Below are 15,211 nucleotides of genomic sequence, written 5' to 3' on the forward strand. Positions count from 1 at the left end.
TTCCCGTGGTTCCTGGGGTCAGAGGGAGGCCTGGAGGAGCACGAGTGAGGCCCAGCAGGGAGCACAGGGAACTTCTCTACCTCGCAGGAGGCTTCCCCTTCCCAGATCCGGGGACACAGGCCGCCCATCCAGCCCGACGGCTCCTCCTCTTCCAGCACCCCTCGGCCTGCTTCCATTGTGTGGTGTCTGAGCCACTGACTACCCTGACTACAGAAACCCTGAGCGAGGCTGCGCGGGAGGCCCCAGGAGGCTGGGGGGTGGTCAGCGATGTTGTCACCCACGCCACGGGGTGGCCACTGTCTCCACCGAGGGGTGCCTGGAGGAAGGCCGGGGGAGCAGTTCCCGTTCCTCACTCTGCCCTCCTCCTACCAGCAAGGCCTCCACCGGCAAGAGTGCCCCACAGCCATGCAGACGGGAACTTCCCAGGACAGGCTGGGCGGTCAACTGACATCGGTAATCAAATTCTGCATTGGCGCTGACCCCAGCGAAGCACAGGCCAGCCCTTTGCTGGGCAGTAAGGAGCGAATGAGGGGTTCCCTGTCAGGAGACTTCAGGAGCTTGGGCTGAAAATAAGGAAGCCCGCTGAAGGGGACAGGAGGCCCGAGGGTGGCAGCCGGGTGCCAACAACCAGGGGCTGGTGCAGCCAGGAGCCACAGGAGAGCCCTGGCCGGGTTTCCAAGGGCAGGCCGGGGGCGCGAGATGACCCGGCGGAGCAGCCCAAGGGCCAGGGTGGGAGGGGGCTGAGGAGCCCGGGCCCGGGAGCAGGAGTGGGGCCGGGCCTGAAGGCAGCTGGGCAGTGGTGGGGCTCGGTTTCCTGCCAGGTTTGGGCTGTATTCCAAGGGTCTGAGGCCCTCAGGGCCTGACTTCAGATGCTGGGGGTGGGGACTGCTGAAGTTGAAGAAGGGGGTGTTCTATGGGCCCCTCCCCCTTATTACCTGTTAAAAGGATCCTGTTGAAAACATTCCTTCCAAACCATGGAAGCTACTGCTCTGGACATCAGGTAAGCATAATATTTGGCACCATAGCCCACGAGGTGGCTGAATCGCAGCTGCCAGGCCTTGCAAAACAGAAACACAGTATGGGAAACAGGGAAGGCTCTCTATCCTCAGATGTTAGGTATAAGAACACAATGGAAGCATGTAAGGAAACCTGCAAATATTTTAATTTAACCATAGAGGGCCACATTATTCACAAAACTACTATTTTTTCACATTTTGTAAACTGTTACAGGCTAAAATGCATCCCCTTAAACTCACATGTTGAAGCCCTAACCCCCAGTATCTCAGAATCTTGACTATTTGGAGAGAGGGCCATTAATAGGATGACTAACGTCAAAGAAGCTGTTGGGCAGGGCCCTAATCCTACAAGGGGACAGGTCCCGGGCAGGGTGGGCACAAATGGAAGACCACGTGAGGACACAGCAAGAAGGCAACCGTCTGAAAGCCCCAGAGAGAGGCCTTGAAGACACCAAGCCTGGCACTTAGCCGCTCTGCACGAGTCTGACTCTGCCAGGGCTCACCCGTGTGGCCGCAGTGTTGAGAACAGCCCAGACACTGCAGCGGGGCTGAGGCTAATGCGGCAGGGCCGGACCTGTGCACCCCCTGCAGCCTGCTTGGACTGTCTGGCCATCGGCATCAGAAGAGGGGACTGTGGGTCTGGCACTAAGCGCACCCCTTCTTTTGGGACAATTATGTACTTATTACAAGGAGGGCCATGTGAAGTTTCAAGGAGGAGTGCCCTTCCACTGGAAAACTCTTTTTCTGCCAGTACTGTTCTTTCTCTGTACCGAGAGCTGAAACACCTACGTTGTGATTAGCAGGAGGAAGGTTATCCGAGTGCAAATGCATAAGGTTGCCATGGTGTATTCATGTTAACACTGACACAACAGAAGCTAGAGTTATCAAAACTATCCTCAAAAGACATATTTATCACTTAAAGATTTGTACTTCTCTAAAACAAACAAGTCTGACATGCAATAATCCACTGTCTTCTAATGTATGCTTTATCTGTCATTAAAGTTTGTTGGAAAAAAAAAAACGGGAAGCCTGTTTGTTTTTTTAAAGATGTAACCAAAAAGCCATGCATTACTCGTTACTGACAGATGGACATACTATTCTTTCATGCATAGTTGAATTTTTTCACTTTTTAAAAATTACAGTATAACTGACACATTATATTAGTTTCAGGTGTACAATACAATGATTCAGTATTTGTATATGTTGCGAAATGATCACAGTAAGTCTATAAGCCCAAGTTTTTTAAGTAAGTCATTCTCTAATACATCTTTTAATTCCTTGGAAAATAAAATATGAAGTAAAATCCTCACCACATATCTTTAAACTAGATAAGCAACTTCTACCTGATTAAGAAACAAATATTAAAAAAAATAGATGCTCCATGATCACAGTGGTGTGGTAAATTTTAGAACATACTCTAAGTCCCGTATCTACTGCACAGTGACTTTCATGATGAAATAACAGTGCTAGTTACTCTGTGAGTGTGCTCAACACTTTGGGACAAATATTGTGCCTGGATCAGGCACAGGTGCTGTGTTAAAGGAAAGTGTGCCCAGAGTACCTCAGCTAGTTCTGAACATGAGTGATGAGCACATCACGGCTGAGATGAACGATCACCATCCGTACGCACTCCAACCTTTTTCAAAAAGGATACGACTGGATAGGGCAGACGCCTGGTGAGTCATGTCCCTGAAGGAGAGACGCTTCCTCTGCTGCTTGCTGGTGTGACACTTGGGGCCATCTGTGAGGGTGAGGCCCCAGCAGAGGGACGGCCACAAGCCAGAAGCATGGTTTCTGACTCCATGCAGCCACCACCAGCCCTGGCGTGGCTCACAAGGCTGTGGTTTGGGGTCTGTTACAGTAACCAGCCCCGGGTCCTATCTAATTTGCCCCAGGCACTGGTGCTGCCACCGTACAGCACCATGGAAGCAAGAAGAGCGGTGGGGCTGAGGCCCTGAAAGCTCAGCCAAAGCCTTGCCCCGGCCAAGAGAACGTGACCACACCCTCTCCCGCCAACAGGTACCTCAGGGGGAGTGGAGGGCATGGGAAGGTAGAGACAGGCTTTCTACCCTGTTTATAAGCCAGGGGTACTTAAATCGAAGGCACAGAGCCAAGGACAATCTATGGGTCAAATATGATCACAACAAACTTTGAGTAAATTTTTAGTCAAAGAATTTGGTTCTTTAGGAATTCACCTGTAACATATACACACTTCTGCATACCCTGTCATATTTTTAAAAAAGAAATCTATGTGAGTTTTTGTGTTATGCTGGAATCTTAATGGGCCAGTGGTAATCTTTCTCATATAAAGCCACTGGAATGTGATGCTATCTTCTGTAATGGAATATGGCCTGCTGTTTTGCTACTCCACTAATACTGGTTCTCATGCTATTAACGATGCACACCTCTCTCTAGTAGCATGGTAGCATACAGTCAAGGGGCTCGGGCTTTAAAATGTTTTCTTCTTGGCGATCTGCCAGAACTAGTCTGGCAGTCTTTGTAGTATAGAGCAGAGTTTAATTTTGTTTAGATTCAAGCTGAATACAGTTTTGTTTTGTCTTGAAAGATGGCTTACTTCAACAGTGGCATTTGAATTGAGCTAAGAAATTCCTAAGTTCCTTAGTTTCATCAACTTGTAACTGAGTTCTCACATAAACAGAGTAATAAAAATAAGACCTTTCAGAAGTGTAGAAGAAACATCAGGATTTGTGCACTGCCAAAGCATCTGTCTTATACCAACATCCCTACCTGGATACAGATAATTTGGCACAACACACCCCTCATTGCATCCTGTTCTTTAATTACAGGTTTGAGTTTGGTACTATGCCCTTTCCATAGCACAAGAAATGTTAAATAAAATATATCCACCTGACACATTTCATAAGTGATGTGTAAGTTCATGGCACACTGACACCTACAATTCCACTGTAGTCTGACTACTAAGAGCTGAATTCCTGCTAATTCAACCCAATATTAAGTCATCGTTACCATTTCACTCATTCATTGGGAAAAATAAAAGCATTTCATTTTTAAGCTCTGGAATTATGTCCTCCCCCTTTTAAATAAAAGTTTTCTTCTTCCTAAGGGATATTTGTCAGATGGGACAAACGTTTCTGCCCTTTCTTCAAAGTGTAATGTGTAGATCTGACCTGGAAAACAGGACTCAAAATATCTTTGTGGTTTCTTTTTCATTCTGACCAGAGTGGCTTTTCCAGCCTAACACTATCCCAAGGCAAGGCTATTCAGATCGTTCTAAGTTGGACTATCTCAGTGATCCCATATGAAAGACAGAAATGTGGGGTGGGTGCTCCAACATATTAGGAACTCTGTGATACTGTGACTTGCTTCAGAAATCAGGGAAGGGGAGGCCTTTTGAGGATTCTTATTTGCTATAGACCCTTCCAGACCACCTGACCGCCCTCTAATTGGAGACACGACAGGTATGAAAGGAGACAGGCAGGAATGGAAAGGCTACAAGGTAGCCAGTCACTTACTCTCTATTTTCAGTTTGAAGCTAGAAGAGGGGCCAGTACAGAGTAAGCCCTCAGAAACTACGTGTTAAATGGCGAATGACTGAACTAATCATGTCTCTTAATTATACTTTCAAATAGTGTATCTATCATTTCTTCATTTCTAACTCTATGTGTGTGACTAATTTATTCATTTTAAAACATTTTTATTGGTGGAATACTATAAACTGTGTGAGAAGAGAAACGCAACTGCTGCTCCCTTGGTGAGCGACTTACTTAACTGAAATTCCCTCAAGAGCAGAGACCACAGCACTGTACCCATGCCCAGTAAGGTACGTGAGCAGCAGAAATTCAAAGCTGTCTCCTCAATGGATGGAAGGATGGACAGGTGGACGCTACAGGATTCTTTCATCATGATGCTCAATGTAATGACACATTAGACTTTTGACTGAAATGACGAGGTTAGGAATAACATCCATATCACAAACAAGGGGACATTACAGGGCTTGGAACTCAGGTTGACAATTTTAACAGTTTTAAAAAATATTTCTTTGGCTGCATCACTTGATAGGTGATATAAAACATTTGAGGCTACTTTTGGCACCAGAGCTCCCAGCCTGGACTATGTACAACATCTGTGTGGTGCTTCCCAGTGTGTGATTTCCGTCTCTTGTCAAGCTTCAGGGACCTACACTGACAATGGGCAAGAATCCCCTACCCGCTCCTAAAGCCCTGTTGTTCAACGTGGGCCTGTTGTAATTAGGCTAACTGAAAGACAGCCAGACAGAAACAAACTGCTGAGCTAGTCTTTGTGGACATACAATTGTGACTTCACATTCTCCATGTGCAATGCTGTTGGTCTGTGGACTATCTCTTATAATACTAAATCTGGCACTCGTATTTGTTTAACTATTTAACCACAAAGGAGAGCAGAAGGGGATATTTTCCTATCTGCCTTCACATGTTTACATTCTCTCTCTCAATGTGTGTGTATGTATATCTTTTCCATGAATTGGTATCAAATAGCAATTCTAACTTGATAAAAAGTCCTTATTGAGATTAAACAAAATGGCAGCATGAGAAGTGAGACAGACATCTCCATCCAAAACCACATATAACATGAAAATACAACAAATACCACTGATCCTGAAAGAGTAACCAGGAAGAAGACTTCAACAGACAGCCTACATTTGGGAAAAAGCAGACCTCACAGAAAAGGGTAAAATAGCAAAGTCACAATCTGGCGGGACCCAGGCCCTTCCCCCACCTCAGCTCACTGGTGGGAGGAAGAGAAACAGAGCAGGGAGGGAGTAGAAGCCCAGGACTGCTAGGTACCCACCCCTGGACATCTGCTCCCGGAGTACAGACCCACATCACATGGTGCTCTGGAGATCAGAGGATTGGAAAGCAAAGACAGGTGGAATACCAGGAGAGACTGAGATTCCAGCTGCTTATGGAGAACAGGTACCCACAACCGGCAGCTCCAGAACAAAAGAAAGGCAGGTATTTAGAAAGACTTCCTGACAGCAAGAGGGCTGCTAAAGGGGCAAGGATTACACAGAGCTTGCTGCTAAGGAGAAAGGACAGGTGGACAAAATCATCCTGGCACACTCAGCCCAGCAGGTTGGGAAATTTAAGGAGTTTCACACACACTACATCCCCCTGGTTGGCAATGCAGCACCATAGCCCCACACTGAGAAACACAGTCTGCTACTCCTTCCTCCCAGCAGGCATGGGTTGGTAAACCTGCTACCCCAGCCATTGGGCCAGGCCAGCAGGAGGATGGCTCCACCTGTGGCAGCTACAAGAGCATAGTATAGAGGCCCCTCCCTGCATGCTCGGGCCACTGGCTAGGGAAGTGGAGGCAGGCACTGCAGATGGGAAGCAAGAAAGAGCTCTTTCCTACCAGCAGGCACTGGCACCACTTGCCTGTGTCCCCCATGATATCACTCCAGGGGCTAGCAACTCAAGAGAGTAAAGCTTCTAGGCCACCTCTACAAAGTTATTATTCTATAGCAATCATTAGAAATATGAAACGGTAAAAGAACCTGGTACAAACCAAAATCCCATTAATACCAGAAAGAGGGCTAAGTGAAACTGAAATCACCAGTCTTCCTGATAAAAATTTTAAAATGAAAATCATAAATATGCTTATGGAGCTACAGAAAAATATTCAAGAACTCAGGGAGGACTTCAAGAAAGAGAGAGAAACTTTGCCAAATACAGGATCTGAAATGAAACATATAATGGAGGGATTTAAAAGAAGATTAGATGAGGTAGAGGAGACATTAAATGAAATACAAACTAGAGAACAGGGATACAAAGAGGCTGGGGCACAGAGAAAAATGGATCTTCAGGAATGAAAGAATATTAAGAGAACTGTGTGACCAATTCAAAAGGAAGAATGTTCACATTACAGGGGCAGCAGATGGAGAAGAGAGAAAAAAAGGGATAGAAAATCTCTTTGACAAAAGAATTGCTGAAAACTTCCCCAATCTGGGGAAGGAAATAGTCTCTCAGGCCATGGAAGTGCACAGATCTTCCAACACAAGGGACCCAAAGAAGACAGCAACAAGACATAAAATAATTAAAACAGCAAAGATCAAAGATAAGGACAGAGAATTAAAAGCAGCCAGAAAGAGAAAAAATATCACATACAAAGGAAACTCAGCAGAAATCTTACAGGCCAGAAGGGAGTGGCATGATATATATAATGCAATGAAATAGAAGGGTCTTGAACCAAGACTACACTACCCAGCAAAACTATCATTTAAATTTGAAACAGGCATTAAACAATTTACATATAAGCAAAAGTTGAGGGAATTTACCTCACACAAACCATCTTTTCAATGTATTTTGGAGGAACTGCTATAGATGGAAGTGCTCCTAAGGCTAAATAGCTGTCACCAGAGAAAATAAAACCATCGAAAAGGAAGTAGACCAATTAATTACTAAGCAAATGAAAAATTAAATTAACTACCCACACAGTCATTGAAGGGATACACAAAGACTGCAGAATATGACACCTAATACATAAAGAATGCAGGAGGAAGAAAAAGAAGGGAGGAGAAAAAAAAACTTTAAGATTGTATTTGAAACAAGCATACTAAGTGAGTTAAGTTAGACTCTTAGATAGTAAGCAAGCTGCCCTTGAACATTTGGTAACCACAAATCTAAAGCCTGTAAGACAATAAGTACATATCTATTGAAAATCACCCTAAATGTAAATGGAAGGAATGCACCAACCAAAACACACAGGGTTCCAGAAGGATTAAAAAAAAAGACCATCTATATGCTGCTATAAGAGATTCACTTCAAAAAATACAAAGACTAAAAGTGAAGGGATAGAAAAAGGTACCTCATGCCAATAATAGGGACAAAAAAGCAGAAGTTGCAGTACTTGTATTAGACAAAATAGACTTCAAAACAAAGAAAGTAACAAGAGATAAAGAAGGACATTACATACTGATAAAGGGGTCAGTCCAACAAGAGGATATAACCATTATAAATATCTATACACCCAACATAGGAGCACCTACATATGTGAAACAAACACTAACAGATTTAAAGGGGGAAACAGAATGCAATGCATGTACTTTAGGAGACTTCAACACACCACTCACTTCAAAGGACAGATCAACTACACAAAAAATAAGTAGGAAGACAGAAGCATTGAACACATTAGGACATATGGACCTAACAGACATCTACAGAACACTTCACCCAAAAGCAGCAGGATACACATTCTTCTTGAATGCACATGGAACACTTTTGAGAATAGATCAGATACTAGGCCACAAAAAGAGCCTCAGGAAATTCAGAAGGACTGAAATTGTACCAACCAGCTTCTCAGACCACAAAGGTATGAAACTAGAAATAAATTATGCAAAGAAAACAAAAAGCCACAAACACATGGAAGCTTAACAACATGCTCCTAAATAATGAATGGATCAATGATCAAATTAAAACAGAGATCAAGCTATATATGGAGACAAATGAAAACAATAACTCAACACTGCAAAATCTGTGGGACGCAGCAAAGGCCCTGCTAAGAGGGAAATATATTGCAATATACACCTACTTCAAGAAAGAAGAACAATCCCAAATGAACAGTCTAAACTCACAATTAATGAAACTGGAAAAAGAAGAACAAATGAGGCCCAAAGTCAGTTGAAGGAGGGACATAGTAAAGATCAGAGCAGAAATAAATAAAATCGAGAAGAATAAAACATAGAAAGAATCAATGAAAGCAGGAGCTGGTTCTTGGAGAAAATAAACAAAAGAGATAAACCCCAGCCAGACTTATCAAGAAAAAAAGAGTCTACATATATAAACAGAATCAGAAATGAGAAAGGAAAAATCACTATGGACCCCACAGAAATACAAAGAATTATTAGAGAATACTACGAAAAATTATGTGCTAACAAATTGGATAACCTAGCAGAAATGGACAACTTTCTAGAAAAATACAACCTTCAAAGGCTGACCCAGGAAGAAATAAAAATCTGCAACAGACCAATTACCAGCAATGAAATTGAACTGGTAATCAAAAACTACCTAACAAAAAATCCTGGACCAGATAGCTTCACTGATGAATTTTATCAAACATTTACAGAAGACCTAAAACCCATCCTCCTTAGTTTTCCAGAAAGTAGAAGAGGAGAGAATACTTCAAAACTTATTCTATGAGGCCAGCATCACTCTAATACCAAAACCAGGCAAAGACACCACAAAAAAAGAAAATTACAGACCATAGCCCTGATGAACATGCATGCAAAAATACTCAACAAAATATTAGCAAACCAAATCAAAAAATACATCAAAAAAACATCTAACAAGATCAAGTGGGATTTATTCCAAGGATGCAAGGATGGTACAATATTCGAAAATCCATCAACATCATTGACCACATCAACAAAAAGGACAAAAACTACATGATCATCTCCAGAGATGCTGAAAAAGCATTTGACAAAATTCAACATCCATTCATGATGAAAACTCTCAACAAAATGGGTATAGAGGGCAAGTACCTCAACATAATAAAGGCTATATACAACAAACCCACAGCCGACATCATACCTAATAGCGAAAAGCCAAAAGCTTTTCCTCTATGATGGGGAACAAGACAAGGATGCCCACTCTCCCCACTTTTATTCAGCAGAGTACTGGAGGTCCTATCATGGCAATCAGACAACACAAAGAAATAAAAGGCAACCAGATTGGTAAGGAAGATGTTAAACTGTCACTGTTGTTTGTAGATGACATGATGTTGTACATAAAAAACCCTAAAGTATCCACTCCAAAACTACTAGATCTAATATCTGAATTCAGCAAAGTTGCAGGACACAAAATCAATAAACAGAAATCTGGTGCATTCCTATATACTAATGAGCTAGAAGAAAGAAATCATGAAAACAATTCCATTTACAACTGCATCAAAAAGAATAAAATACCTAGGAATAAACATAACCAAGGAGGTGAAAGACCTATACCCTGAATACTACAAGACACTCATGAGAGAAATTAAAGATACCAGTGAATGGAAACACATCCTGTGCTCATGGATAGGAAGAATTAATATTGTCAAAATGGCCATCCTGCTTAAAGCAATCTACAGATTCAATGCGATCCCTATCAAAATTCCAACAGCATTTTTTAATGAATTAGAACAAATAGTTCTAAAATTCATATGGAACCACAAAGACCCCAAATAGCCAAAGCAACTCTGAAAAGGAAGAATAAAGCCGGGTGAATTACACTTCCGACTTCAAGCTCTACTACAAAGCCACAGTAATCAAGACAATTTGGTATTGGCACAAGAACAGACTCATAGATCAATGGACCAGAATAGATAGTCCAAACATAAACCCACACATACATGGCCAATTAATATATGATAAAGGAGCCATGGACACACAATGGGGAAATGACAGCCTCTTCAACAACTGGTGTTGGCAAAACTGAACAGCTACATAATAAGAGAATGAAACTGGATTACTGTCTAACTCCATACACAAAAGTAAACTCAAATGGATCAAAGAACTGAATATAAGTCATGAAACCATAAAACTCTTAGAAGAATACAAGGCAAAACTCTCTTGAATATCAAGATGAGCAATTTTTTTCCTGAACATATCTCCATGGGCAAGTGAAACAAAAGCAAAAATGAACAAATGGGACTACATCAAGCTAAAAAACTTCTGTACAGCAAAGGACACCATTAGTAGAACAAAAAGGCATCCTACAGTGTGGGAGAATATATTCATAAATGACATATCTGATTGATGGGGTTGACATCCAAAATATATAAAGAACTCACATGCCTCAACACCCAAAAGCAAATAACCCAATTAAAAAATGGGCAGAGGATCTGAACAGATACTTCTCCAAAGAAGAAATTCAGATGAACAACAGGCACATGAAAAGACACTCCACATCACTAATCATCATGGAAATGCAAATTAAAACCACAATGATATATCACCTCATACTAGTTAGGATGGCTTACATCCAAAAGACAAGGAACAACAAATGCTGGCAAGGTTGCGGAGAAAGGGGAACCCTCCTACACTGCTAGTGGGAATGTAAATTAGTTCAACCATTGTGGAAAGCAATATGGAGGTTCCTCAAAAAACTAAAAATAGAAATACCATTTGACCCAGGAAATTCACTCTTAGGAATTTACCCAAAGAAAACAAGATCTCAGATTCCAAAGACATATGCACCACTATTGCAGACTTATTGCAGCACTATTTACACTAGCCAAGATGTGGAAACAACCTAAGTGTCCATCAGCAGATGAATGGATAAAGAAGATGTGCTACATACACACAATGGATTATTATTCAGCCTTAAGAAGAATATAAATCCTACCATTTGCAACAACATGGATGGAGCTAGAGGGTGTTATGCTCAGTGAAATAAGCCAGGCGGAGAAAGACAAGTAGCAAATGATTTTACTCATTTGTGGAGTATAACAACAAAGAAAAACTGAAGAAACAAAACAACAGCAGACTCACAGACTCCAAGATGAGACTACCAGTTACCAAATGGAAGGAGGTTGGCGAGGGAGGGAGAAGGGGATTAAGGGGCATTATCATTAGCACACAATGTAGCGTGGTCACGGGGAAGGCAAAATAGCACAGAGAAGACAAGTAGTGACTCTGCAGCTTCTTATGATGCTGATGGACAGTGACTGCAATGGGGTGTGTTGGGGGAGACTTGATAATATGGTTGAATGTCATAAGCACAATGTTGCTCATGTGAAATGTTTGTAAGATTGTATATCAATGATACCTTAATAAAAAGTGACTATTTAAAAAAAAAGTCCTTATTGACATTTCCCCAAAACCTATGAAACAACAGTGCCAAACAAATAGGAATTCTCAATTTGGAACATGAAGTGATTTTAAGTGAAGTTAGCTACTGTGGCTGACACACTCTCAGGTGGGTGCCATGATCCTGTTCTCCTGTTCACACCTTTGGGCAATCACCTCCCTTGGGGTGTGGCCAGGACCTGTGCCTTGCTTGTAACCAATACAACATGGCAAGGTGATGGGGTGCCCCTCCCCTGATTAGTTACGTTATACGTAACAACACAGTGTCTCTTTCTGGCTCGTACACTCACTCTAGGAACCCTCCTTGGTCGCTTGATGAAGTAGAGGCCATGGTGGGAAAGCCCACCTGGCAGGGGCTGGGCATTACCTTCTAGGATCTGGGTGGAGGGATTTAAGACCTGGGGGTGGCCTTTGGGACACAGGGGTGTCCTATAGCTAACAGCCAGGAAGAAGCCATGGTCCCACAACTGCAAAGACAGAAATTCTGCCACAATCTGGGTGAAGCAGCCACAACCCCTGATGATACTCAGTCCAGCTCATACTTTGACTGCAGCCTTGGAAGCCCAGGCACAGCTGAGCCCTGCTGTCTCCTGACACACAGAGACCAGTGAGGTGTGTATCGGTTTAAGACATTAGTGTGTGGTAATTTGTTGCACAGCAATAAAAATCTGATACCATTATTCATTTCAAAAAATGAGAGTTGTGTTCTGAAATAGTATTAATATAAATAAACCCCAGAAAATAGGCTATTTATTAAATATATCCTGTGTGAAAATTAAAATCTTTTAGGAAGGTATTTTTATAAATATTTCATAATTTTTATAAATACCTAGCAGCTTATATTTTATAAACAGATTCAAGAAAGAGTAACTTGGTCAAAGCTGCTGGAGTAGATAAGCTGGGAGAGGAGGTAGTCACTTTGCTCCCCCTCCTCTGAGTAAGTCTGTGCAAAGCGTGCAGTTGCTCTGGCAGACTCCCTGTTTCCCAGGCTTCTGTGAGGCTCAGGGTGGCTGTGCGACTGTATTTGTGCAAACAAATGTTGAGTGGAGGTAATGGGGCAACCAGGTCGTTCAAAAGAAAGCTGCTCACACACTCATCCTCATTCTCCCTGTCTCCTGGGGGCAGTCAGAGTGGGGTGAGGGCCTTTGGGAAAAGCAACGCAAGATATTTATAGTCAGAGCCATGTAACTACAGGCAAGGAAACCCCCTACCAAAACTCTGTGTCAAACATTAAGCTCTAAAGTCATTGTTCAGTGAGATCAGTTAATATTCCCCACATAAAGAAGAGCAGCACATGTTTTTATTATGCTAATCATTTGTGATCATGTGTAAGACTCACATTAGCATGCTGAAAGGCCCAGGCCTATGTGCTGTCTTTCCTCCTTTAAACCTGATGAGGTGACTTGCAAACTGGGCAACTAATTTAGCATGTAGGCCCAGCTGTAAACAACATAACAAAAGGCAGGAAGGATTCCACCTTAAAGATAAGACTGCATTTTAATACCCAGGAAGTTAAAAAGTAGGATTCTTAACTTATTCTTTAGCAAACAATACCTCAGCCCACCTTGGGGGCTGGGCAGGCGGCCTTGTTTGATATGTTCCCAGACCAAGACACAGGTATCTCAGGGAAAAATCAGAGCCGGAAGTTTCTTGTGTTAAGTTAATTCTAAATATTCAGGGACCACTTAACAAGTCCACAACCCCTAAGCCTTTATCCGGTTCCCAAAAATCCTCAACTGCCTACAAAACCCCTAGACAACGCACCACTACGGGCTCTCTTGTCCCCTCCTGGAGTGAGCCGGGAGCTCTGTCCTCTCACTGTATCTCTTAATAAAAGCCTCTCCCTGGCTCTCCTACCTTGGGTGTTTGCTAAGTTCATTCTTCGACTCCACAAACAAGAACCCCAGCATCACTGGTAGCCTTGAAAAAGCGAAAACTGAAACCCAACACCTTGAACTCAAAGGTAAAAGTTATGTGCCAAGGAGTCACCAGCCTAAGCCTATTTGTTCACCTTTGCCTTGTGAGCAGGAGGAAACGAACTTTTTCTTATTTAAATAAAAAATTTTCAGGGTCTTGTCACAGCAATTTAACCAACACTCCAACTGACAGTTTTCCACAGAGGCCACATTCAAAGCCAGGTATCTAAATCAAGGCCCATGCTTTCTTGCTCCTCCATGTCACACATCCTAAAGTATCTAATCATGTGACCTCTTGCTTTCTACAAATGTGAAAATCAAGACCACCTTGATTTCAAACTGGCCCCCAAAACATTCCTATGCCATAATTGTGTGTTTACATTTAAAACCTACAATATGTAACTTAAGTTCTATCACAAAGACTGCAACACATATCAAAACACACCACTTAACTATTTTTGCAACTAAAAGTAAAGCCCTTATACAAGTAATGATAAAAGAAGGTATTATAATAAGACATTAACCCTGATGAACTGGGGGAGGCCTCTGGGGCTATCACTGGCCTAGAGCTGACAGCCAGCAAGAAGCTGGCTTAAGTATTATAATACTAATGTAAGTATAATAATAGTAAGAGTAGGTTAAAAGGTTAACACTGCTCTTCAATATGTAAAAAACTGCGTAAGGCACAAATCCTTCTCCTAATTACCATATAAATCTGAATAATTTCCCAAAGTGCCATGATAAGAATTTTATAACATCCTAATGACAACTAGAAAACATTTTTTATACTAATTCTAGAATTGTAACCTATTTTAAGAAGATTGGAAAAAAAAAAATCATTCTTAACTAACTGACCAAATTTCTTTAGGCAATTAACAGTAACATCAGATGTTCCGTTACTGATGCGCAAAATATTAACTAGGAGTATGTCTCTTTAATTTGCCAACCTAAATTATCAATTTTATTTACATACGGATATTGAAAAAAAATGCTTTGCAAAACAAAAGCCCTGAAAATAACCTACTGTGCCTATCAAAGCTAATCCATTAGCACAGCAAAGAGGTTATAATTCAATCGAAATGAATTTGTTAGATAAAACAGGAGTAGGTAATATTACTACAGTTAAATGAGATAACAGGTGAAAAACAACAAGCATAGAACTGGAATCAAAACTGCTTTTCCTTTGCCTATAACACTGAAAGAGAAAAAGGCACATTCATTCATTCATTCTCTCTCTCTCTCTCTCTCTTTCTTTATTAAGGTATTATTGATATACACTCTTATGAAGGTTTTACAAGAAAAACAATGTGGTTTTACACTCATCTTTATTATTGAGTCCCCCCCATTCCCCATTGCAGTCACTGTCCATCAGTGTAGTAAGATAAGGCAGATTCTTTTCTGTTCTAGAGGAACCTATGGCTAACTAATGTGGACCTCCACAGAATATGAAGACATCTGTGGTCAGAAGGGCA

At 41.9% G+C, this 15,211-nt stretch overlaps 1 protein-coding gene across 1 annotated transcript in view; it reads right to left on the bottom strand.

The window, feature by feature from the left end:
• The window catches only part of MIPEP (mitochondrial intermediate peptidase), a 200,453-nt gene that overhangs the window by 32,998 nt on the left and 152,244 nt on the right, over window positions 1–15,211 (bottom strand). Inside the window, exon 17 of the mRNA XM_073227530.1 lies at window positions 936–1,057. Within this exon, the coding sequence (XP_073083631.1) occupies window positions 936–1,057 (122 nt within the window). The remainder of the gene's footprint in view (window positions 1–935; window positions 1,058–15,211) is intronic.

Source organism: Manis javanica, chromosome 1 (assembly GCF_040802235.1).
Source record: "Manis javanica isolate MJ-LG chromosome 1, MJ_LKY, whole genome shotgun sequence".
Lineage (NCBI taxonomy): Eukaryota > Metazoa > Chordata > Mammalia > Pholidota > Manidae > Manis > Manis javanica.